Source organism: Phyllostomus hastatus, unplaced genomic scaffold, assembly GCF_019186645.2.
Source record: "Phyllostomus hastatus isolate PE091 unplaced genomic scaffold, TTU_PhHast_1.1 phas_contig_196, whole genome shotgun sequence".
NCBI lineage: Eukaryota > Metazoa > Chordata > Mammalia > Chiroptera > Phyllostomidae > Phyllostomus > Phyllostomus hastatus.
Window position 1 is genome coordinate 26,135,505 of NW_025333709.1, and position 25,419 is coordinate 26,160,923.

The 25,419-nt window shown below is 41.1% G+C and overlaps 1 protein-coding gene across 3 annotated transcripts in view; it reads right to left on the reverse strand.

Annotated features, from left to right (window-relative positions):
* ATP8A1 (ATPase phospholipid transporting 8A1) overlaps positions 1 to 25,419 on the reverse strand; it is a 216,519-nt gene that overhangs the window by 100,222 nt on the left and 90,878 nt on the right. For all 3 annotated transcript variants that reach the window (XM_045834000.1, XM_045833999.1, XM_045834001.1), the window contains 7 exons: positions 22,833 to 22,905; positions 19,790 to 19,895; positions 18,370 to 18,452; positions 13,724 to 13,773; positions 8,985 to 9,054; positions 3,082 to 3,166; positions 679 to 818 (listed from right to left, as the gene is read on the reverse strand). In XM_045834000.1, coding sequence (XP_045689956.1) covers positions 679 to 818; positions 3,082 to 3,166; positions 8,985 to 9,054; positions 13,724 to 13,773; positions 18,370 to 18,452; positions 19,790 to 19,895; positions 22,833 to 22,905 — 607 coding nt within the window. The remainder of the gene's footprint in view (positions 1 to 678; positions 819 to 3,081; positions 3,167 to 8,984; positions 9,055 to 13,723; positions 13,774 to 18,369; positions 18,453 to 19,789; positions 19,896 to 22,832; positions 22,906 to 25,419) is intronic.

A 25,419-nucleotide genomic window follows, 5' to 3' on the forward strand; every position in this document is an offset into this window, starting at 1 on the left:
TTTAATAAGTTAATAGATGCAGGTGCTACAAATGGCACCTGGTGCACAGTAAGTACTATGTGAAAATGTCTGCTATTCTTAGTTAAGGAAGCAAGATTTCTTGGCATTTATACCACATCAATCATAGTATGTCCATCATTTTGGGGCTGGAAGCCTTGGTCTCTTGGAGAGTAAAATGAGGATATTTTTAGTTGTGACTAAAATGATGGATGCATAATTTCTGACTGCCACATTCTTCATTGTTAGCTACAGAGGCACATAAGCAATATAGTCATTCTATTATTTTGAATGACATATTATACTCCTTCCTTAACGATACGTGCACATGCATTGCAGCTTGGCTGCCATGCCTGCATGTGTGGAGCGGGGCACGTGGCTCTCCGGTGGAGCAGAGGCAATGGACTCATTGCAAGGGCAAGGAGACTGCTAGACTACACTAACTTCTACTTTGAGCTCCGAAACTATGACATAAGGAAAGACCCGTATGCAGTCATTCCAGAGACTTTTCAGCAAAAACGTTAAGTGGTATTAAGATTTGTCAATGCTTAGACTAGATGAGATCCAGCAGTAAGTGGTATGTCAAGACATTTTGATTTCTAGTTTATTGGCCCCCTGAGTAAAGGCTGCAGTTGTCTGGAAACCACACTTGCTGTATGAGCAAAACAGTCTTCCACGTACCTTCTCAATTAACTCGTAACTCTCCTCGAGCTTGAGCTGCCTGTTCTGCACGGACGTCGACGCGCGATGATAGACCGCGCGCCACTCCTGAAAGTCGCTCTCTGAGATCTCGGCCACGGCAAAACACAGAGTTCTTAATCCTGAAAAAGGTAGCATACACGCCAATACCAAATTTTATTCAGAAGTCTGACACTTCCATTTTCATGTAACAAAGTCTTGTTTAGAAAACATTCCTTTAATTGCAACAACGTGTTGAAGTCCGATTCAAGTACGACTCAGGGTAAAATGTACGTTCATGTTGCCCTAGCTTTTAAAGCTGGCACCCTGCTTCTAATTCCCAGCTCCTTCAATCCGTCCTCTGGGCCTAGGGTGAGTTTTTTAAAAACCTGATTTTACCAGGTTATGCCTCTGCTTGAAGTCTTCACTTGTTCCCCCAGAATGAAGTCCAAACCCTGAAGTCTAGCTCGTGTGCCGTATAGCAATTGTTTTCAGCCTTGCTCTCTGCCAACTACTTCCTGCATACCAGCGTCTTCCCACGTGCTGGTCACTTCTCCATCCTGCCCTCTCCAACTCCCCTCCCCTGCCTGTTTTGCATCTACTTTAAAACTCAGTTCCTAACATCACATCTTTAAAGCACCCTCCTCTCACTCTGACCCCCTGGGCAGAAAACCCCAGACACTGCCAGGGTGTGAATGACAATGTTTCGTTGTTTTTTCTGTGGATCTCCTGCATTAGCTTAGTTCTCCCGGAGTCCAGGGGCCCCGCCAGACTGTGACTCCAGTGCCCAGCACAGTGGCTGGCTCACCACACTGGCTTCGCAGACGCTGGGGAAGGGAAGAGACGCCGCTGAGGCCTCCTGGGAGAGCTGCCTTCCTCTCATGGGATATGGGGTTGTGTTTGCGGTAGCTCTTTCCCACCAGAAATTTGTAGTCATAACAAAGCTTAAAAAATGGAGGAACTGCCACAGAAAAAAAACCCCATGAGGAACAACACCCTGGGGAAAATATCAAAGGTGATGCTTGAGGTGACCTGCTCTCAGTCCTGGGCGTCCATCGACTTCATAACTCACTTGGGGGCCACCTCTCACCAGGAGAAAGCTGAGGGGTTGGGACAAGGAAGAGGCAGAGACCTTCGGTCAGCCACGACAAACACAGTTAACGAGGTTCCCGAAAAGACAAGGCCTTCGCTCAAGTTCACTTTAACTCTCAGAACAACTGGGTGCTAGCGATCTCAGGTCAAATAAAACACGCCTGGGCAACCTGTCCGAAACGAGAAGCAAAGGACAGAGGACGTAAAGAACCCAGGGACTTGACCTTCCAAGAAAGCTGTCGGGATATCTACTGCTAGATCACGGAGAGAAGAACTTAAATCTTGGGGCCCACAGCAGAACATGGTTTTCTCTTTTGGAAGCTTGGCTGGAGACTTACTCGGGGGTAACTATGGGGTAGAAGTGTTGTTTGAACTGGGGCCAGAAAGAACGGGCAGAGGTGGAGGCCATGCCAACCTGAACCTGCCTAAGAGCCGCGTGCCTGTGACATCACGACCAGACAGGAGGAGACGCACCAGGAGTCTGAACTCCACGGACGGGTCTCTCTGTGCTCCCGCATTTCTGGAGGAAAACTGGGAGGAGGTTATTTATGTCCTCGCTTTTCAGAGTGCTTTGAAACATTCCTGTCTTTCCACAGTTTGGATTAAGAAGAAAAAGGATTTGATCTGCGGCCAGGCTCGGTGTCACTGGCACCAGCTCCAGCCCAAGAAGACGAGAGTGAAACCTTAGACGGGAGGTTGAGCTACAGCGTTGGCTACTTGAATGTAGAGTTGAGACTTGACAGATTCCTGAATAACTGACCCTGATGTCTCACGGCTCTCGCTTCCTCCCGTCTACTCTAGGTCCTCTGCCCCCACTGCGCGCTGCTTTGTCATCCGGATGGTGCAGGTCAGTGGGGAAGAGAAAAGGGACTTAGTTTGTTTTTCATGGATTCCTAGGCCTCACACGGAGGCTGAATAACTATTTAAATAGTTACACGGGTTAACTTATTTCTTTTCTTTTTAATTCAGATTGGAAGACCCAGGTCTTTGCCTCTTGTTTCTTTTCCTTCTGCACAGCTTCAGGTACAAAGTGAAGCATTTAAACTCTAAATAGTATCCATTCCAAAAAGTGGACAAATTCATAGACCCTATACCGTCTAAAATGAAGGGAAAATCTCTTAAAATATTAGAGTACAAGAAAGTAAGATACAAATAATGGGTGGAAATAGCGTATAGTATAATGTAAATAATCAGGAATCGCTACCTTGCTTTAGGAATCTCTGAGTAAAACAGCAATGATGATCCTGCAGTATGTCAGTGGTCTATGACTGCGTTAAAAATTTTAATCGTGCTTTATCACGACATTACACTCACCTTCCGTAGCAAACTGCTCTAAATGTTTCAGGGTAATTTCTTTGTATTTTGAGGTCTCTGCCAGTCGATCGTAAATGACGGTGTCCTGGAAAACAAACAGAAGGTACACACTTGAACTGAGCTTTCTGACTTTAATAAAGGTGACGTTGGCAGCATTATTAGCAACAAACTAGCATGAAAGCAACTGTTTTTAGTGTTGGTTTTAAGGCATAAAATGTTTTTCCTTCTCAACACCGTTTCCCTAAAGACACTAGACAATAAGGTTTCAGTCTGACATTTTTCATCTTTCTCCTCTGAACAGATCTGTAGGTACTCCAGTGTTCAAGATCTTGCATTCTGGCCACGTCGTACCTCCCGTGTACTGCGGGATCTGTGCCCAGCCCTGAGAGCTGTTGTGCGGAAAGAGCACTGACTGCTGTGCTCTCAGGGGCTACGAGAAGAACGGTCAGCCTCAGGGAGTTTGGGGACCGCTGGACCGGACAGAACTGAAGAGCCTGCCTGCTCGCAGAGCCTTTCAAGTGCTGCCGTGCAGGGTGGTGCATCCCTAGGGGGGCCACACGCACGTGCGCACACTCATTCACCACCGGACCTCTCAGGGGGGAGGGGGTCATGACCCGGCCGTGCTGACAGGGAACAAACTCCGAGAAGCACAGGTGTAAGTCTGCTGGGAGGGCTCGTGGGCAGAGGAGGAGAATCTTGGACAAACCTAGCTTTGCCATAGAGCTGAATAGTTCTGACTGTGTCCCTTCAGCTTTACGGCTCGATTTACTTAGCCCACAAAAATCCGGTTACTGGATTATCTTTGAAGTTCTTTTCAGCTTCAGCTGTACACACCACTTATGTTTCTCTAACTTTTGGCCCTTTATAGACTGCCTATTGTCCCTTCAGCTTTTCTTTGGCTTGGGTTTAACATTTTCAGAATTTTAGTGCTTGGCCTTCATGGTTTTATTAGACCAGGAAAAAATAAATCATTTACCTGCAATTACTTTCTCAGTGGTATTACCCACTTCGGGGTCTCTCGTCTCAGGGCTGAGATGTGGAAGCAGACTAATGGACTATGATTTAGAGCCCTTGAGAGAAACAGAAACCTTAGTGACCTCAGAACAGATGGAATATTCCAGGCCCCAATTATGAATTTCTTTTCATTTTTCAGTGGCGGAACAGGAAGGGGGGCAAAGCAAAGGAAATAATAATTTCCCCTCGTGGCTCCTTCCTGAGAGTGAAAGGTATAACGTATGAGCTATTTTTTTCCCAGAGGTTAATGACATTTTCAATGAAATTAAAATAGGCCATTTAAAACTAAGAACGTTTTTTTTAAAAATGAAAGTCATGTCAACAGAAGGGGTACGAAGGCCAGGGAGAAGAGGCTCTGCAACAGTGGAAGACACGGATGCTCCACGCAGGGGAGTTTTCTGCCTCCTTTGCGGTGTTGCGGGGACAGAAGGGGACAGACTGTGACCGGCTGCATGAATCGCACAGCATATTTTTAAATGCCACTCACACCTGTCCCTCCTTGCACGCGAGAAAGACACACCTACAGGCACCTTTACACCCGGAGTGGTGCTCCTTCACTCAGGGGGCTGTATCAACTGATTGAGTGTTTGGCACATTGTCAGAAACTAAAAGAGGAGACTTCACAGGAACTAAAGCACATGCACCACGGGACCAGGCCTGGAACCCATTGAGCCCACGTTTATAGCAGGAAACCCTAACTGCATGTACGGACCCAGTGTCCTCGGCCAGGTCCAAGTGCAGACGCGTGGGGAGTGGATGCTGCCAGCGAGGCCCGGCATGGGGTCTAGTTACTTACTTGTGTGAAGGGCCTAGAGCTGCAGGAGGAGAAGTCCCAGGTGAGTTTTCATTCAAAAAGTTCACCGTTGGGACTGAAGCTCCACGCTGCTCTGTCCTGGTGTACCGTGAGTGCCCTGCACACGGCAGGCATTCAAAATATGTGCAGAGTGTGTACCTGGGGTAATTCGCAATCATCCTGGAATTCCACGTGCATGGAATACTAAGTAATACAATGCTGCCAGATAGAGAAGGGACTGTGCAATGAAACGCAAGCGCCAACAATAAGGTGGTAGCAAGCAAAAAGGAAACCACAGAGGTCTCACATAGTTACTTGTATAACCGCTGCAATTTATACTGAGGTTACCTAGATGGTGGTGTTACGAACTGGCCAGTCAGCATCAAGGAATCTGCTTTTGTTTTTGGGTTAGACAAGGTGAGATACGCTTGGGCCCTCATGGACTGGAGTGTTTGCTAAAGGCAGTAGACAGGCCTACATTTCACCATGGACCAGCATGCTTCGGGTCTGTGTGTGCCACTCCGAACTGTCTGTACTTTGTGATGACTAATGTCAGATATGGTCTTTTTGCGTACAGCACCACATTTTATTTAAGAGGGCACATTAAATTGAAATTTTCAGTCACTTGAAGGTCCTTAAAGCATTCAGTGTTCTAGCCAAGTTTTCTCCTCTGGAAAGTAAGTATTGGAGTTGGATTTTTATTTTCTTGAATAAACTAAATTTTTAGCTGTGTAAATGTTACTTTTCATAAATTGGCTTCAATGGCAGATATAAATTGTATATTGTGTACTTTTCCTTTTTTTAATTTAAAAATTAACAAAGCAAGACAACCTCACTGCAGAAAATCTGGGGAAAAGCAAGAAATAGAAGTCATCTTCAGCACTGTCTTCTGATTCACTAACTCCACCCTCTACCCCTTCAACTCTGTCTAGAGTTTATTCCATTTACTGACGTTCTTTCTTAAATTCATCTACCATTTCTAATTTATCCTATAGGTAGGATATCTATTCTCTCCTCTACCCAATTTCTTTTTTAGTATAAATCATTGGAGAAAAATGATCATTTCTTTATCATGTTGAGCTCTAAAGACCCTTTGTCAGGCTGGCCCACACAGATGATTTCAACTGGAGTAAATCCACGCTCCAGCTGTCTGTGTTCTTGCTCTCCTGGCTTGACTCTTGCTTTCTCCCCTTCTGCCTGCAACCCAATCTAGTCAGTCTCTAGAGCCCCCACAGAGGTTGGCATGAGCTTTGCTTAGCCTTATGATGTGACTGGGACGCTCACTGCTGTCTTAAGCTTCAAGGAAGGGAGGCTGGCTCCCGCCTGCATTGCACAGGAAGCACTGGATCCTCCCTGTATTACACGGGAAGCACTGGATCCTGCCTGCATTACACGGGAGCACTAGTTCCCACTTGCATTACACAAGAAGCACTGGCTCCCACCTGCATTACACGGGAAGCACTAGTTCCCACCTGCATTACACGGGAAGCACTGGCTCCCACGGGCATTACACAGGAAGCACTGGCTCCTGCCTGCATTACACGGGGAGCACTAGTTCCCACTTGCATTGCACAGGAAGCACTATTTGCTCCCACTGCCCCACAGAAACCAAACCCAAGCCACTCCTCCCTGATTCTGAACCCAGGGCCTGGGACTCACACCCCACTCAGCTCAAGACTTCATTTCAATGTATCACTTTGATTTTTGGTTCCTATTTTGCTTTTGAGACTGGCTTTATCTTTGTTTTCTCCTTGTATTATTCTGTGATTCTGAAATAGAGGAGATACATTAAAGTGTGAACAGACTATGCTACTAATACCTTGGTTTCTCAACTGACTTTTGTGACTGAAGTACTGTGCTGCACTTGTCACTTCTGATTCTTCACCCTGCCAGTGAAGCACCAGACTCCTTAGACTTTCCTCCACGTTTTAGTCGCCCCACCTGGATCCCCTACTTTTCACCTTTAGTCCTCCTTTCTTTTCATGTAATATTTTCCTCATGCGAGATCTCATCAACCCTCTGCTTTTCGTTTCCACCTGTACTTGTTGACTCCTAACTTTGTATCAGCACCCCAGACTTCTTCCCCTATGAAATCCAGGTTCTCAGAGGTAGCAAGTGGTATCACTTAGTAAACTCAGTTAACCAAGCAGAAACCTGGTAATTTCACCTCTCCCTCATCGTCCTAACTCTTGGGGCCCTCATTCCTCTCTGCGACTGTCCCGGTTCAGATCCTTGTCAGCTCTGGCCTGCACTGTCATCAGTGGCCTCAACTGGTAACTCCCTATGCATCTCTTTTCTGCCTTATCTCACTTTGTAAATGACATCAGAACAATCCAGAAAAAAGTAAAAGTTCTCGGGCATGCAAAAAAATCTGTGAGAATATTCATGCCCATCTTTCCAGCTTTGCATTCTGCTATTCTCTGGCAAAGTACACGTAGTTCTCAAATGCACCTTGCTGTTTTATATATTTATGCCTTTTTAGTATTTAACCACACTTTATAGCCAACTTTAAAATGGGGGAAAACAATATGATAAGCAAGTTAATGTATGCAAACCATCTCTGTGATTATTTTAAAAGGGAGTCCAATGTTTTTATTTTGTAGTCAACACTTTAATTCCCCAAATTTCTAGGCAGAAGATTCCTCAAAACCAAGAAAGATAGAATGTGATTTGGGTATAGTAAACTGGACACATAAATATCAACCATTTAAAGTGGGAGATCTTAAAGGTTCTCTTTCTTCCCTCACCACTGAACATCACCACTGAGACTGAGACGGAGATCTTTATGACATTCCTTTATCATTGTATCCTCATCTTCTCTTTATACGTATTTGCCTGACTAGCCTTACACTCCTGACAAGGCTTGGGTCTCATCTTCCTTCCTGTCTCCAAAATCCATCTCAAAATCTGGTAGATAAAATGCACACAACAAATAAATGTTAATTGTTGGAATTCACAACCGAAGGAATTCTAAAACTAAATTCTTGAGAAATCACAAAATAGTTCTACCAAATGCTTTACAATGAAAGCATTCCAGAATTGCATTTTAATGTTTTAAAACCAAGGCATTGAAAAGCACGCTCAACGGGAATTACATAAAAATCTTGGGCTTCTTCATAAGTTCAATTTCCAAGTTCTGTGCAATTTTATTTATCTTTTTTTTAATATTTTATTTATTTATTTTTAGAGAGGGAAGGGAGGGCGATAGAGAGAGAGAGAGAGAGAAACATCGATGTGCGGTTGCTGGGGTTTATGGCCTGCAACCCAGGAATGTACCCTGGCTGGGAATTGAACCTGGGACACTTTGGTTCCCAGCCCGCGCTCAATCCACTGAGCTACGCCAGCCAGGGCAAGTTCTCTGCAATTTTAAAGCAACGTTGTTGATTATATTGAAAATTACAAAGTTGTAAGTTTGGTAAGTTACCTGACTAGGCTAAGTAGACTAGGTACCTGGAAAGGAGAACTCAGAAGGAAAATACTGACTAATTTTAAGAACAATAAAAAAAGACCCTGGTTAGTAGATTTTTTATTTTTCAATGAGTGGAAACATTTTAACTAGGAAAATTAAATTAGAATGGCATCCTACTGTTCCTGCCAATCAAACCTGCTAATATACTAAGGCCAGACAATAGTTAGAGATTCTTTTATTATTTAAAACAGTGCAAGACAAATAGTAATCACCCCATGAAGAAATGAGAGCAGTAATTGTGATCCAATTTTCCCCCGTTCCAGCTGTATTTAAAAAATTAAATTCAAATTGGTGTGGATCACTACATTTCTAATTCAATTTTTAAAATATTTTCTGTATTTAAGTGTCTTCTAAGGTATTTATATAATGTAAATTTCCAGTATTATGCATCAAAAATTAAATTATATAAATAACCTAGGCCAAACTTTTTCAAACACCAAACTTATCCAGGAGGAATTCCACATTTCACCAGGAAAGGCCAAACACTATTACAATAAAACTCCAACAAAAGTGGATGTCAGCAACTTCATGCTAAACATCTGTGTTACATTTCCATAGCAGAATGCTTAACATACACATTATAAACTATCATAAATCAAAACTGCGAAAGACAAAAATAAAACTTACAGCTCCTTTGCAGTAAAGTCGTAACTTCCCGGATGGAGTGCGAACAATCACTGACATTCTTTTCCTAGCACTGAAAGGGAAAAGGTTTTCCATAAGGTGTCCTCATACCAAGAATATGCATCTATGTGTGTGCCATGCCTCACATATTTTAATGCTCACACTGAAAAAATAAATTCAACCAAATTATGAGCCCTATCCTCCCACACATACAAACCCTCCCCTGGGTGTGCAGTTGGGAACCTTTGAGAGTTACTTTATGTTTTCAAGGTGCCAGGGTACCATCTGCTGCCCTGGAGGAATGCTCTATAAAACTGCTCCCTAGAGACCGGAGGAGTTAGTACCCACCAGGGGGGAGGAGAGTGCTGGCTCAGTGTGTTCAGATTTTAAAAAACAACACTGAAGCCGGGTGTTGTTTTAAGATGCATTGCACGTTACAGTTGTTACTAAAATCAGAAATGATGACCAGTTTTAAGTTCATGCCCCATCACACATAAGGGCAAACACTAGCACTTTGTAACTGACTGAAACATTCACAACTACTGATCTTCAATGATTGCTAGCAAGCCACCAGCATCGTGTAAAAAACCCAATTGACATCACGAAGCTAAGCTAATGAGCACAAACATTTTCACGCTATATTGGTGATATAAGCAGTTTAGGGAAAACTGTTAGTCAAATATGCAACATCTTTCAAAGCATTAGCCAAGAGACAGCAAATACCACTGAACAGAACAAACCGGCACCGCACTGTGTAGAGTGGGCCTCACGGAATCGAATGCGTAATGGCCTTCTCTCCGAACATGAAGGGGAGAAAGGACTTCCCAAATGCCTGTGTTTCTTTGCTGTACCTTAGAATGCTCTGCTGCTAAAAAACTGAGACAGGTCTAACATAAAGTAGCAGGAAAATGCAGGGTCATGGCACACAGCCAGGACTTTCTCTCAGAAGTGTCTAGAAATATTCAGTCTCCTTTTACTCCACCTACATTTCCACTGCACAGTCATACACCACACAGTGACATTTTGGTCAGTGATGGACCGTGCACATGATGGTGGCCCCGTAAGATTATAATGGAGCGGAACACTCCTGTGGCCCATCGAACCCATCCTAACGCCACCGTGTATCACTCCTGTGTTCGAGGTGATGCCGGTGTAAACACACCTCCTGCGCTGCCAGTCGTATTAAAGCACAGCACGTGTGAATGTGTATGGCTTCAGAACACTCGGTCATGACAACAGATACATGTGTTTATGTATTTGCCACACTATACCTTTCACAGTTATTTCAGAGTGCACTCTTTCTACTAGCTCAAAAAGTTTGTTGTAAACACAGGAGGTGTCACGCCAGCAGCACCTCCTCCATCCCGTGTTTACTGCATCCCCGGGCCGTTTGTTTTCTCTCGTGCTTGACTTCACTGTGTTCTGGGTTGCTCATCACAGTGCCTAAGCACTGGCGGAAAGAGGAAACACCTCCTGAGGCACTTCTAGAGCGCACCCCCGCTGTGAAGTGATGAATGGCGGTGTTAGTGCCTCCAGCCTCCTTCCCTGTTCTTTAGGAAAACACCTGACTGGGCCCCCGTTGTCATGACATCTGTATATTCTGTCTCAGCCCTTCTTTTTTGTATTTGTTGAATTTATTGGGGTGACATTGGTTAACAAAATTATATGTTTCAGGGGTATGATTCTATGATACATCACCTCTATACTGTACTGTGTGTTCACCACCCCAAGTCTTCTTCCACCACCATTTACCCCCCATTTGCACTCCCCTACCTATCCCCACTTTTCCCTCTGGTAGTCACCATACTGTTGTCTTTGAGGTTTTGTTCTTTTTTTTCCTCTTAATTCCCTCACCTTTTCACCCAGCCTTCCTCACCTCCTCCCTGACAGATGTCAGTCTTTACTACGCATCTATGAGTCTGTTTCTATTTGGCTTGTTAGTTTATTTTGTTCATTAGATTCCACTTATAAGTGAAATCATATTTTATTTGTCTTTATCTGACTAGCTTACTTTACTTAGCGTGATACCCTCCAGGTCCCACGCTGTCTCAAGGGGTAAGGTTTTCTTTTATCTCAGCCCTCCTTGATCCATGCCTTTCTTAATCCGGCTTTGATGACATGGTCCCAAACTCATCAACTTTTTCTCTTCTCTTGGCAAAACTCCCAACTCCTGGGTGAATGGGACCCCTCTCTGTGGCACAGTAGAGTACGTGGGCATTGCTGGAGAAAAGTCACCCAGCCACAGCGATTAGTAACTACATGACACCAATGTCAATGGCTCCACAAGGCCCTGTAACCCGCTACATTTTTCCAACAAGCTTGTTCTCCCCTCCGCAGCACTATGCACACCTTCTCTGTTCTCCAGGTCTCCAGTGAGCCCGCATCACTCTCGACCCTTCGAAGTTTTGCACTTCACTTCAAAGAAAGCCCCACACAAGAAATCTCTATTCTTTCTGCAATTAAAACCTACACGTTTATCTACCATGCACCCTCCTCTCTGTCCCTTTTCTGGAAACGATGGAGGAAATGCTTCTTTTCCTATCGGGAACCTTGCTTTCACTTGCAGTGTGAACCTGCTCTCACCCCACTTTCTTCGTAACTTCACTCCTGAAGTTACGGTGCTGTCTCCTGAATCTTCATTCTCTCCTTCTAGGACAGATTCTTATTATCAATATTTAAACATGGTCTTGTCTCTCCCTACAAACCTCTCCCCAGACCGCATCCCCTCCCCATTGAATCACATCCCCTTTCAACAACTCATCTTTTTAAAATAATCGCTATATACACTGTCTCCGCCTATCTCCCCCCACCCCGCCCCTTCCCATTGCCCTCTCTCCTCACCACTGCACAGAACGGCTGAATCCAACACCTGCTTCTCAGCCTTCCTCTTACCAGACTTTGCAGCCGTTTCTCACACAAAGGACCATTATCTCCCTGAAATCATCCTCTTCTCTGGGCTCTGTGTCATTTTTCTCTACTTCTGCCACAAAGCAGTCTCTTTGCCAATTCCTCTTTTTCTACTCAACCCTTAAAAGTTAGAGTCACTCACGCTCAATCCTCAGCCTTTCTTGTCTCCCTCACTCTGTATCGTATATCCAGGAGACCCAACTCATCTTCATGGCTGTAGGTGCCGTTTTCAGGCCCGTGACTACAGAACTTGGATTTCATCCAGGACACTGCACCCAGCCGCCTACCCCTGACCCTCCATTCGTGTGCCTCACAGGCATCTAAAACTCCATTCCAGCATCTCATCCTCCACATCCATGCCTACTCCTATGTCTTCCATCTGTGTAAACAACACCTCTGTCGACCCAGCTATTCACATGGAGGCGCTTACCCCTCCCTCCTCTCTCCTTCCACATCCAATCCATCCCAAGAGCCCCTGACATCCCTCAAGGTACATGGATTCTGTCAACTTCACTTTACTTCCACTACCGTCATCCCAGTCTAAACCATTAATGTCTTTCACAGTCTGTTTTAATACCACCTTATTCACTTGTTTCACTCTCACCCTGAAGCCTGCCCCCATCACAGCACTTTGAAAAAGCTTAAACTCCCGACTGTGCTATTATTTTTCTCCTTGGCATTTATCACTTAGCATAGGGCTTCTAAGTACAGGTTAATAAACAAACATATCCACATGCTACTTGATATCCTATTTATAATATTTTATAGATATCATACAAGGGGGCTCAGGAAAAGCAGTTGCTTTGACATGAATAAGAGAAGACATGGAGGGTACACTCTGGGAATACTCTGTTACAGCTACTCATCCAAGGTCTCGTGCATTTTCCCTTGAGCCGGTCAGTGCATACGAGTCAAGAAAACAGTGCTTAAATAATAAATTAGACAGACCCCATTACTTTTGATATTAACCACTGGCCTGTGGTCACCCCTAACCAACACAGCAACCAAAGTTGGCAGAGGGAAGGAAAGGCCTTTTCTTTCTAGTCTGTGTACATGCTTGTCTGAGGAAGGAGTGACCTCAGGAAAAAAGGCGGACACTTATTGCATCTAAGCAGCAGCATTACTCCCTGCCTGGGGTGTAAAGAAACTCTGAAGTGTTTTGTGAATGGTGATGCAAACTTCAGAGACCTTCCTGTCTGCAGGAAAAGACTATTTGCCTGAAGAATGTAGGCCAGTTGGGAAACTACATAGTCATGTGGGAATAAAATGTCTAACACTCACAGAGATATCACTGATTATAACAGAAGGCCTTTGTTATTTGGCTTAAAGAAATGAACTCAGTAGAATAATCTCTTTGCTTTCTGTTCTTTCCTACCAGATAGTAACTGGTTTTATACCTAAGAGAGAGATAGATGTGGTTTCCAGAATCCCAAAGACAATTAGATATAATGAGCACATAATTAGAATGGTGGGCTCCTAACTCTCATTCATTTCCACTCCACATAAATCTTGGCCCCTCCAAGTACAACAGCGTTTCCAGATCATTAGCCGTCAGGGCCCTGGTCCTGCACCCCATGGCTAGGATGCGGACGGTCATGTTGAAAAATAGTCTCACAGTGTCTTTAGGAGTCATATCCTGCAACATTCTGAAAGAAGCTATTTCTGATTTATCTATCATGAAAATGAAAAACCGTACTGAAGATTTTAGATTAACATTTTGTCTTAATAAATTTAGTCAAATAAAAGAAAGCTACTTTCTTACTTATTTAAGGGGAACCAATAGCAACAGACAGAAACTTATCTTGCACACACAAATCACAGAGCAGACGTTTTACCTGGTGAACTCCAGGACACTGAGCAGCTCATATCTCTCCTCTTGCCCCAGCTGTGAGGAAAAGGAATACATGATTATGTAAAGGTGGAAATATCTTTGGCTTCTTGGAAATAAATCTTGGTCATGAAATTTTTTTTAGAGATTTTGTTTATTTTTAGAAGAGGGGAAGGGGGGCAGAGAGAGGGAGAGACACATCAGGGTGAGAGAGAAACATGGATCAGTTGCCTCTCACATGCGCCCAGGATGGGGACGGAATGGGTATCCCCGACATGGGTCCTGGCCGGGAATCCAACCAGCAACCTTCCAGTCAGGGTAGCCATGGAATTTTAATGTAACATAAATGTCAATACCAACCAATCACCCCTTTCAAAATCACCTTTTATTGAACTTACTAACTTTCAGGTTAAGATGGAAACCTGGACATTCATTCACATTTAATTTTCATCCTTCCCAAAGCCCCACTAAAATGATAGCAAACACTTAAAAAGGAAGTGCCTTGTAATGGCAGGAAAATAAGAAAAGAGACAATAGCACCAAACATTTGAAAAGAGATCAATGAGTGGAATCTTACTTAGCAGACATGGGAAGGTCAAATGCTATAGTAACCATGGAAAAGCTGACAGACAAGCCGATCTGCACCACAATATCCTTAAAAGGCATGAAGAAGTGAAGTACCGGACAGCTCCAGAACTGTGAGGTGGAAGGAGGGGCCTAAAGAGGGGAGGCCTGGGTAAGAGCTACTTGAAAAGCAGCTCTCAGCACTAGCCCTTCCTGCACATCGGTGGAAGACCAGACGTAAAGCAGAGGCTCATTTCTCTAGAAGTTGACTGTTTTTCAGTTGACTATGTGATATCGTTCTACTGATGCTAAATGCTGGGTCCCAGTGCCCCAACCTGCTTAGCTCCCTCCATTGTGGCAGCCACATCCTTCCAGGCAGAAATTGGAAGGTTACTCTCTGGGGAACCCAAAAAGCCCGAGAGGCACAGACACCACAATTCCCCAAACTAATCCCACTAGAGCACCCCACCGTGCAGCTCATTGTCGATATCCTCATATGCTCAGAACTGCCACATCAGCTTCCAAGTTCCTCGTTTCTTTTTTTTTAGATTCCATTTATGTATTTTTAGAGAGAGGAGAAGGGAGGGAGGAAGGCAGGGAGGGAAACATTGATGTTCGAGAGAAACACTGATTGGCTGCCTCTGCCATGCGCCCCAACCAGGAATCGAATGAATTGAGCCACACCAGTCAGAGCAAGTTCCTCATTCTTAACTAAGAGAATCCTAAAGATGAATAGGCATCTAAGGGAAGCTTGTTGACACGAAACACAGCCACCCAAAACAAACGGATCAAAGCAATTCGGAGGAAAGAGAATTCAAAAGCACGACCTGGTGGCGGCCCATGGAGTTTCAGGTTCTGGGTTTCCTGATGGGCATGGGTGGGTGGGGGGTGGGGCTGGAGAGCTGGCCCTGGAGGCCTCTTCGCTAGACTAGTGGAGACAGACCTCTAGGGGACCACATGCTTCACAGGGGACATTTTCTCTTCTGCCATTGGAACTCCACTGCTGTGGCTTCCTGATGGCAGAAAACTGTTTGCAGTGCTTTCTACCCTTGAAAATATTGCTGCATTAGTGAGCATACGCTTTTTAATGGGATCTGTGAAGAACGTTTCAAATAATAAGCTTGCCTGTAACCATGCTTAAGCTTTTGTGATTGATATTTACAGCCTGTGTGCTGCTCTTTGGTGGCGTAGGAGAGGACCGGCCTTATATTCTACACTCTGCAGTTCCTGTCAACGATCTGGCATAGTCTATTATTTGCCATGTACAAGGCTCATATCTCCCAAGTAGGAAATGAGAAACTTTGAGAGAGAACATTTCAAAGTCAATGTTTAATTGTTGGTGAATATGCTTTTCCCACAATGATAATTACCGCAAAAGAAAAAAAAAATACCAACCACTGTGATAGTTTACATATACTCCCACTTTATGTTCTCATAAAAACTACAGTTTAAGTTATGTTTGTAAATGTATTATTTTTATGTAAACTTTTTAAATAAAAACTTCAAAAAAACCAATCATTATTCCTCTCAGAGAAATAACGCAGTATGACACGCATAAGACAAAAATGGGATACTAGGAAATAAGAAATATTGAAAGGACACACAGAACTCTGGAAATCAAAAACATGATAGCAAAAAAATAAAAAAAACCTCAATAGAAGGGTAGGAAGACAAAGCTGAGTAAAACTTCCAAAAAGTAGAATGAAAAGTCAGACCTGAAAAGCAGGAGAGAAAAGTTAGAAGATCAGTTCGGGGATTCTAAAGAGAGAGCAGAGCAGAAAGAGGGAAGGAAACTGTAAACATTCTGGAAAATTTTCCAGGACTGCAGGACAGCACATCAGTTTCCAGATGGAAAAGGGTTCACCCAGCGCTCAGTATACTGGGTGCAAATATTCCCACAAAGGCACACGATCACAACATTTCAAAACTCTGAGGACAAAGAAGATCCATCAACCTTCCAGAGAGAGGACAGCGTCGGGTGGGAGGGGAAGTCACAGAAGATGTGGAATCAGAATGGGTTCTTTTTTCTCAATTAGGTGTCCTGGAAGCCAGAAGGTAGGAAAGCAATCAAAATTTTTTAGGAAAATGATTTCTGCCCCAGAATTCTATTTTCAGCCAGACTATCAACTATTAAGCATAATGGCAGGGCAAAAAATGTTTAGACTTGAAAGGACTAGCAAATGGACTAATAAATAATTTCCCATGCATCATTTCTCTGTGAAGAACGTGCTCCATAAAACAAGAGAGCCAACCAAGGACAAGGAAGACGTGGGGTTTGGGAAACAGAGGATCTAACACAGGATGAAGGGAAAGGAAGTCCCCAGGAAGACAGGACAGGGATTCCAGCGTGACAAGCATGAAGACTGTGAACTGTCAGCCAGGACGTGGCAGAGCCCGAGAGTCAGGAGCTGGGTTTGCTGAGGGCATCACTGCTATGTGCTCTGCTTCTGTGATAACTTTTTAAACGGACGAAAGTCACAGAACAGGTGCTCCATCAAAACAAGGGAGCTCACTAAGAAAGAAGACTTGAGATTTAGGAAATAGACCTAAACGCGAGAAGATCTAAAGGAAGTTCAAATGCCATTGAAGCAGACCTTAGAATGAAACTGTCCTAGCCCAAGGAGAAGAGAGGACTTCAAGAAGGATGTCTCACTAATAGAATTGCTTACTCCAGATTATCGGATGAAGGTGTACTAGGAGGTATGGAGACAATTGCTAACAGGTAGAATAAATTAAGGAATTGAAAAAATATAGGAATTTATCTTCAAAAAATAAAAAAAAAATATTTTCAGGAAATAATTTTATGTCAGGAATCATAAAATTAAAGAAAATAATCACTGAATACCAACAATGTTCAGCTATGAATTAATCATATAAACACTAAATAATGATTATTTAATGAGCTATAATTTACATACAATAAAATATATATTCCTTAAACGTATAGTTCAAGGAAAATTGTATAGCCTGACAAAGGCAGAATTGGTGAAACCACGACACCAATCAACAAAGCAGAATATTCTCATCACCCCGTAAATTCCTTTGCGCCCTTTTCCCATCAATCTCCTCCCTATCCCCGAGGCAACCACTCTTCAGAATTCTATCACCACAAATTGCTTTTGCATGATCTCGAGCTGCATCTGAATGAAATTAGAGTAGGCACTGTTCTGTGCCAGTTTTTTTTTTGGTTTGTGCAACAGAATGTTTTTGAGACATATCCATACTACTGATGAATCAATAATTCATCCCCTTTTATCATTTAGATACTCTGTTGTATGAGTATGTCACAGTCTGTTTACCCACTGTCCTGTCTGTGGACATTGGGTTTGCTTCCAGTTTCTGGCTACCGTGAATAGAGCTGCTATGAGCATTCCATTAGACATTTGTTTTGTGGACATAAGCTTTAATGTTTCCTGGCTAACTATGAGTACAATTGCTGGGCCAGGTGCAAGCTTACCTGTATTAGAAAACTCTAAAAGTTTTTCCAAAGGGATGACACCATGTTACATGTCTCCTAGCAATACCTGGGTGCTCCACTTGCTCTATATTCTCATTAACAGTTGGTGCAATGTTTGTAATTTTAGCCCTTTTGGTGGTATGCAGGGTACCTCTTTGTGATTTTAATTTGCATGTCCCTGATGACTAATACTGTTTTTCACAAGTTCATGGGCCATTCATATATCTTCTTTTGAGAAATGTTTGTTCAGGTCTTTTGCCCATTTTGAAAACTGAATCTGAATATTTGTTTAACAAAAAATTCTAATATAATTATAATAATATTGGGAAGGGATGGTGAGTCAGGAGAGCTAAATCCTCATTCTCATTTAACATAATAAAATGGAGAGTCCGCAGACATGTCTGAAATTGAAGCATCAAAACATATATCATTAGTCACATGTATTTTTTTTTTTTGAAAATATGAGACGTACAAATGCCGGAAGAAAGTTAAAGAACAGAAAGTGGTTGCTTCTGGAGAAGGGAACTGCAGTGGAGAAGTTCTATTTCAGTACAAGCCGTTTGGTGTCATTTTATCTTCGAAGCTACGTGTATGTTTATTTTGATGAAAAAAAAGACTTGGAAATAACTTACTGAATCTATAATCACTGAGTCGGGTGTCCGTCCAGTGAAAACAAAATTCAGTTGCTTGGCTGCTCTGACCAAGGCTCCCTCATCTGTTTTGGGAAAACAGGGGAAAGCAAACATGTGGTGAGACAAAAACGATCCCCAACACAAGAGAAACACACCACTGTAACTCGACTTGCTGTTTAACTTTTAAAGAATTATAGCTACTTTTTTTTTCTGGCTCCTGCTATTGAAATCCGTTTCTTTTAAAGGTCTATGACAATGCCAAAGGAATAAGTAGAATAATCTGAAGAACCTGAGACAGCGATAGACCCCAGAATCATATTTCTGAGGGTGAAGTCTCACTCTTATTCATACCCAAGAAGGAGAATTTACATGTACCCCTTGGTCCATCGAATTTTCTAGAAAACCTTCCTCAAAATGAATGACACACAACTGCCTTCTTACATTTCATGTTTTTCCTCCCAAAACGTTCATCGTAGAAAAACTAATACTAGTAATTGTGACTTCAATTTAAATGGATACAAATGAATCAATGCTTTATTTTATCCATTATTAATGTCATCACCATTGACATCAAACCTTGTTGCTGAGGGCAGGGTGCGGGATAAGAGTGCATTCACATAGTTTCTATCCAACAATGGGACATGTAACATTCTCATACTTATAAGGAGCATGGTACACTCTACAAGGTCATGGATACTGGCTTAGGCTACAGTTTAAAATAGTTATAATGAAGTTTTCCAAAGTGTGTTCCTTCTTTCCTAAAATCTTATAATAATTGAATTGACTATATACCCAATTTGACATTGAGAATGGATCTAAAATTAAGCCTAAGATTAAACATAGCTAACTGTGCTAATAAATTATTTTACAGAATTCCTTCAAATATGTAAACTGCCTTCATCCCAATAAATCACAACAAGCTCCTTGATTATCATCTCCAAAAAGGGAAGCAAGTTGGTGTTCTAAAACGCACACTGTTCAGGTAAATGGAGCTTCCTTTTCCTGTGCACTTCTGTGCAGAAACAGTTTTTGACTAAGTTTTTTGTAAAGAGGGAGAACTTACTATGTGCACATAAAAAAGTAATTCTCACTTCTGTGAATTTAGTTATTCAAATTTCTATGTCATCTGACAAAAATTACATACTCAAAGTTTTATATTTTAATATATAGAAATATTTAAATATGAAAACCAAGGCTTTTCTAATTAGTAAATATATTTTTTAACTAAAAAACGTAAGTAGCTTTGCGTAGTAGCAGTACTGCAGCCAATGTGGTTTACCCGAGATGTGATTATTGCTAATTGAAAAACAGAAGTAGGTTATTTTACTTTTTTAAGTTAAATGGATTTTTTTCTTGACAATCTCAAATTTCAGAACAATCTTCCACTGAAAAAAATACATCACAACTGCTTCATTTGTACCTGGAGATGCTGCTTGATAAATAATCTTATCGCCTTCTCGCTCCGGCACTGCGGTGTGACAGACTGCCATCATTGTCAGAAACTCACATATTACAGGTGCAGTGGGCTGTAGGAAATAAATACACTTAGCCATTTAAACATTTTGACACTAATGAAAGCAATATTACTTCATGTCCATCAAGAGTGTAGCTGTTAAACATTGTGGGTATGAGGTTATAGCTAAGAAGACATCTATTATGAAGAAAATATATTTTTAACTAAAATTTTCATTCTCACACTCTTTCATTGATTTCTAAACATTTCTACAAGACAACTTGGTGTTATTAAATAGAAACAACGCAGTGAAAAAGGTGGATATGGTCAAGTACTATGTTCAGAAGACAGAAGAGAAATTCTAAAATGTTCATTTACCTGTTCTAATTCCTGATCAGATTTAAATTTTAGGCATTTCAATCTACTGCGGGTCATTATTTTGGGTTGGGGTGATGACGGCAGAGGATTCCTCTGTAATGCCTTGTTCTCCCTCTCTCCAAAAAGGTCAACCTTAACCTGACTCGTTTTACCAAATAAAGAAATGATCGAGCAATTCCTATGCACAATGGGCTCATACAGCCAGAGGAAGACATAAAAGTGAATTCGTTCTGCAAGGAGCTTAGAGTGTATAGGAGAAAAGAAGCCAGAGCTCTTAAATTCAACATCTGCCTATCTGGGTTCTGATGAAGAAAAATATCATCCAAATTAAATAGAAAAATATTTCTCTATGCTGTTGGACAAAAAACAAAACAAAACATAAAGAACTGATTGCAAAACTAAATCAAGCATTATTTGAGAAAACTGCGTTCAGGCTACAATTGTAGACAAAGGAGACACAGTCCCTGCCTTGTGAAACTTCAACTTAGGGGGAAAATAGCGCACAGATAAACATACAAGTATTGCTCATTTATAGAATGAAAAAGGGCTACAAAGAAGAGAATGTGCAAATACACGTAATGTGACTTGGGTGAGTCTGTGGTGGTTTTCATGATAGTGTTATATTTAATCTGATGAGGTTTTAGCCTCATGAGGAACTGAGCATTGTTTCCCATCAAGCAGAAACCAAAGATGACTGGAAAGATCTTAAAGAAGGAAATAAAGAAACGTGTTTGAGAGCATAAAGGAAGGCTAATGTCAGGAGAAAGGAGGGAAGGGTGGCTCCGAGTGAGGGTTGTGACTCAGGCCGGGGCCAGACTGTGTAACTTCGAAGTTCAGAGGGAAGCCAGGGAATAGTTTACAGCAGGGCAGTGATGGGACTTGATTTCTACCTGCATCGCTGCAGTTGACTTGTGTGGTAAGAATCGGAAGGGAGTAAAAAGGAAACAAGGTGAATGGTTAGGAGGCGTTGCGGTAATTCGCGCTGGAGATGCTGGTTGTCTGGACTTGGGTAGTGAAAGCGACAATAGAGTAAAGATGGCATTCAGGATATATCCCAGAAGTCAGCATGGACAAGGACTTGGTGACTCTATTGATCTGGAGATGGAGGGACAAAGAGGTATCAAAAGCAAACTTTGAGTCCCTAGAAAGAGTAGTAAGATTGGTGATGGTGTAACTTGCTAAACCTGAGAACACAAGAGGGAAGAGGGGGTCTAGGTCTAGGTTTTGTGGATCCTGCAGCTAATACATGGTTGAGGGCTCTCTTATGAGAAAAGGGTAACAAAACTGCCCATATGAAGACACTGCTAGAGCTGCTCCACCAGGGGCACAGCTGGTAAGTCCACCTGTCCTTCAGAGAGAGCATGTGCTGGGTAATGAGTATGAGTTCCAGTTTTCACATATTGAGCTTGAAGCAATTGTGAGAAAAAGTTCTGGGGTTTAAAATCCAGGAAACTCCATCACCTGATCTGATGAAATTTTAATGTGTAACTTCATAAAGATGGCCACTGTTCTTACTGTACAGACTTTCCCTGGCCTATCATTCTGAGGGGGTAATTCATTTGCATAGATATTTTGAAATTGTTAACAGTGAATCATTTCAAACAGGGTTCTAATATTATTTAACATAAAACATTTTGAAAAGATAGAGTATTGATAATGATAATATTAAAGCTAAATAACTAATAATCATGAGTCTTTGTTGACCAAGAAAAAATAGCAATGGAGTTTTGAAGACCAGAAAGCTCAGAGAGTCCCAAAGAAGTTGGACCCAAGGAAACACATGCCAAGGCACATCGTAATTACATTACCCATGATTAAAGGGAAGGAGAGAATCTTAAAAGTGGCAAGAGAAAAGAAGACAGTTACCTACAAAGGAGTGCCCATAATACTGTCAGTTGATATCTCAAAAGAAACCTTGCAGGCAAGAAGGAGCTGGAAAGTAGGATTCAAAGTCATGAAAGGCAAGAACCTATATCCAAGATGACTCTATCCACAAAGCTATCATTTGGAATGGAAGGGCAGATAAAGTGCTTCCCCAGACAAGGTGAAGTTAAAGGAGCTCATCATCACCAAGCCCTTATTATATGAAATGTTAAAGGGGCTTATCTAAGAAAAAGATCAAAAACTGTGAACAGTAAAATGACAACAAACTCACAATTATCAACAACTGACCCTAAAACAAACAAACAAAAAACCAGATTAAGCAAATAACTAGAATAGGAACAGAATCACAGAAATGGAGATCACATAGAGGGTTATCAGTGGGAGAGGGGGAAAATGGGGGCAAAGCTACAGGGAATAAGGAGCATAAATGGTAGGTAGAAAATAGACAGGGAGAGGTAAGAATAGTGTGGGAAATGGAGAAGCCAAAGAACTTTATGTATGACCCATGGCCATGAACTAAGGGAGGATAACGCGGGAGGGAGAGAGGTGGGGTGCAGGGCAGAGTGGAATAAAGGGGAGAAAAATGGGACAACTGTAACAACATAATCAATAAAGCATATTAAAAATAATAAAAAGAAAACTATTAAAAATAGTTATAAAACTAAAAAATAAACATGGGACATAATTCAGAGAAATGCTCATTAGTTTTTACTCATTAATTGGAATACAATGATTTTATGTCACTTACATGATTATTTTGGAGATTTTCCAGCAGTGATGAATCACTAAATGTTTTTTCATCTCCAAACTGTGAGCTCTGCCTAAAGGGGAAAAAATGGAAAAAACCTGATTTATTTATATTAGCTCACTAATCTATTTGTAACTTTTAAAATATAACCTTATGCCTGTAAACACCCCTAATAGATTAAATGTAATTTACATTACATTACTGAATAAGACATCACAGATTTCATGATTAAATAATACATGTTTTTAAGCATTGTGAAAATGTGACAGACTTTCGCAGTGTAATGAAAATGGTATCTTATAGATCATTTTCCTAGAGTGAAATTACATTACACTCACATGAAGTTTTAAAAAATTAATTAAAAAAATGTAACGAAACAGCTAAAGTACCTGGAATTTCATTTCTTCTAATTCCATTATTTTTTTGTTTTAAGAATTCTGAGAATAAAGTTATTATTAAAAACAATACTGATTAACACTTTTTTCATTGCCTATAAGATATCTTTATTTGTAGTACCTAAGACTACATGATAATCACTTTTATCATTGCCTATATCTTTATTGGTAGTACCTAAGACTACGTGATTATCATATGAAATATAAAAACACAAACTATTTACATTTGTTATCATCACTAACAAATATCTGAAATACACACATATCACATTTGCTCTGTGTGCTGAGGAGCACAGATCATAGAAGTGTATGGGGTTCTTTCGTGTGGTGGCTACCGTCAGACCAGCAAATGCATTACGTACTTCAGAAGAAACAACTGAAGTCAGAACTGCCTCTGAATCCAGCTATTATTAACTTCATAGAAATGCAACTTAATATTAAAATGTTGAGATTCAAAGAAAGAACAAAGACCATTTAAATGGAAATATCAAACCCAAAGGGTATACTTTCCAATACTCAGTGAAATATATCGATCTAAGCTTTTGTGCAGTGAAGCAAATTTCAGAATTAATTCACTGAGAGGGAAAATAGGTTTGATATTAAATGATTGTAATCCAGAAAGATTTTAACCACAACTTTCACAGGTTACAATGAGCATTAGCAACACCACTGTGCCATGTATCAGTAGTTTCATATTTGAAAGCCAGCAGTCTAAAAAGAAGGAAAAGTCACTGAAGAAAAAAAGAATTTGAAATAACTGAATGTACCCTATAACCTCAATGATATATTCTTCCCACAAAACAAAGGAGTAAGTTAGATGTTTATAATAAAATACACCTTTATTAACATGTAATAGTTTAGAATTCTCAAAACATCCCTGGGAAACAGAATAAATACATTACTATTGTTATTCCTTCTCCTCTAGTTTTAAAGATAGAGAGGAAAACCCTTGGACATTAACAGGCAAACCAAGCAATTTAGCATACATGTCTCCTCTAAGTACTATCGTTTCTTAAAAATAGTTTACTATTTGGTGTTCCATAAAGACTTCCTATTATTAAAATGTATTCATCAAGTGTTCTTAGTTATACTTTCCTACTTATTTGTTACATAAATTGAAATGTCAAAGAATATTCACAGTAACATCTTGCCCATGGAGGTCTATTTTTCTTTTCAAAGAATTGCAGCTGAAAGCCATTATAAATCTCAAGATACGTTTTATTAATCTCACCCGCAATTCTTTCATTTTATATATTACAGCTACCATAACTGATAAAACTTTCAAATGCATTTACAACAAATAACACTAACTGTGCAACTGAACTATTGATATGGACACATCGCATCCTCCATTCACCAAAGGTGGCTCCCACCACGGAAGAACTCTTCTTCCGGAAAGGGGCTTGCTTTCCAAGAAAAGAACAGTTAACAACTCATCTGCTAATCACCTGGCCTGGGTTGGTTGGATAACTCAGGCATGGAGCTCTCACCTACTCTCTCTAAAATCTTATAAAACATTTACTTTTAGTAAATGTAAACAGGTAAAGCTAGGAAATGCATATCATTTCAAAGAACCAACTGCATTAAAAGTACAAGTAATACTGCCATAAACAATGAGTTGACAAAACTACGTGAATTTGCAAACTGCTCACAAATAAAAACACAAGCCAACATCAACGTTTTGTTAAATTTTTCCATGGAAATTTTCAAGTGGCACTTTGCTCACCAGGAGACAAAGAAATGATGGTGTTTTGCAAGAAGCAATGAGGCAGGGGGTGGAACATTAAGGAGGGCAAGGAAGCCCAGAACATCATATAATTTGCAGCTTCCTGCAGCTTAATTTAAAAGTTATGATGCATTGTAAATAATTATTTTCTGATCATACAAAAATGAAGAGTCCCCATAGCAACAAAAGGTAACAGAAAATTCAGAATGCATAGGGCTTAATTGGCATTAGCTGTTTTCATATATGACAATATGGACTATGATATTTTTTAAAATTCAAAATTTATGTCAATGAAAATGACCAGAAAAAAGAAAAAGAAGTTGGACCAACACTTTTCACCTTAAACCAAAATAAACTTCAAATGGATGAGCATGCTAATAAAAGTACTAAAGATATGAAGAGATTAAAAAAATAAATTCAGAGTAGAAAGTACCTAAAGTATCACACATAGTTCAGAAAAAAACAA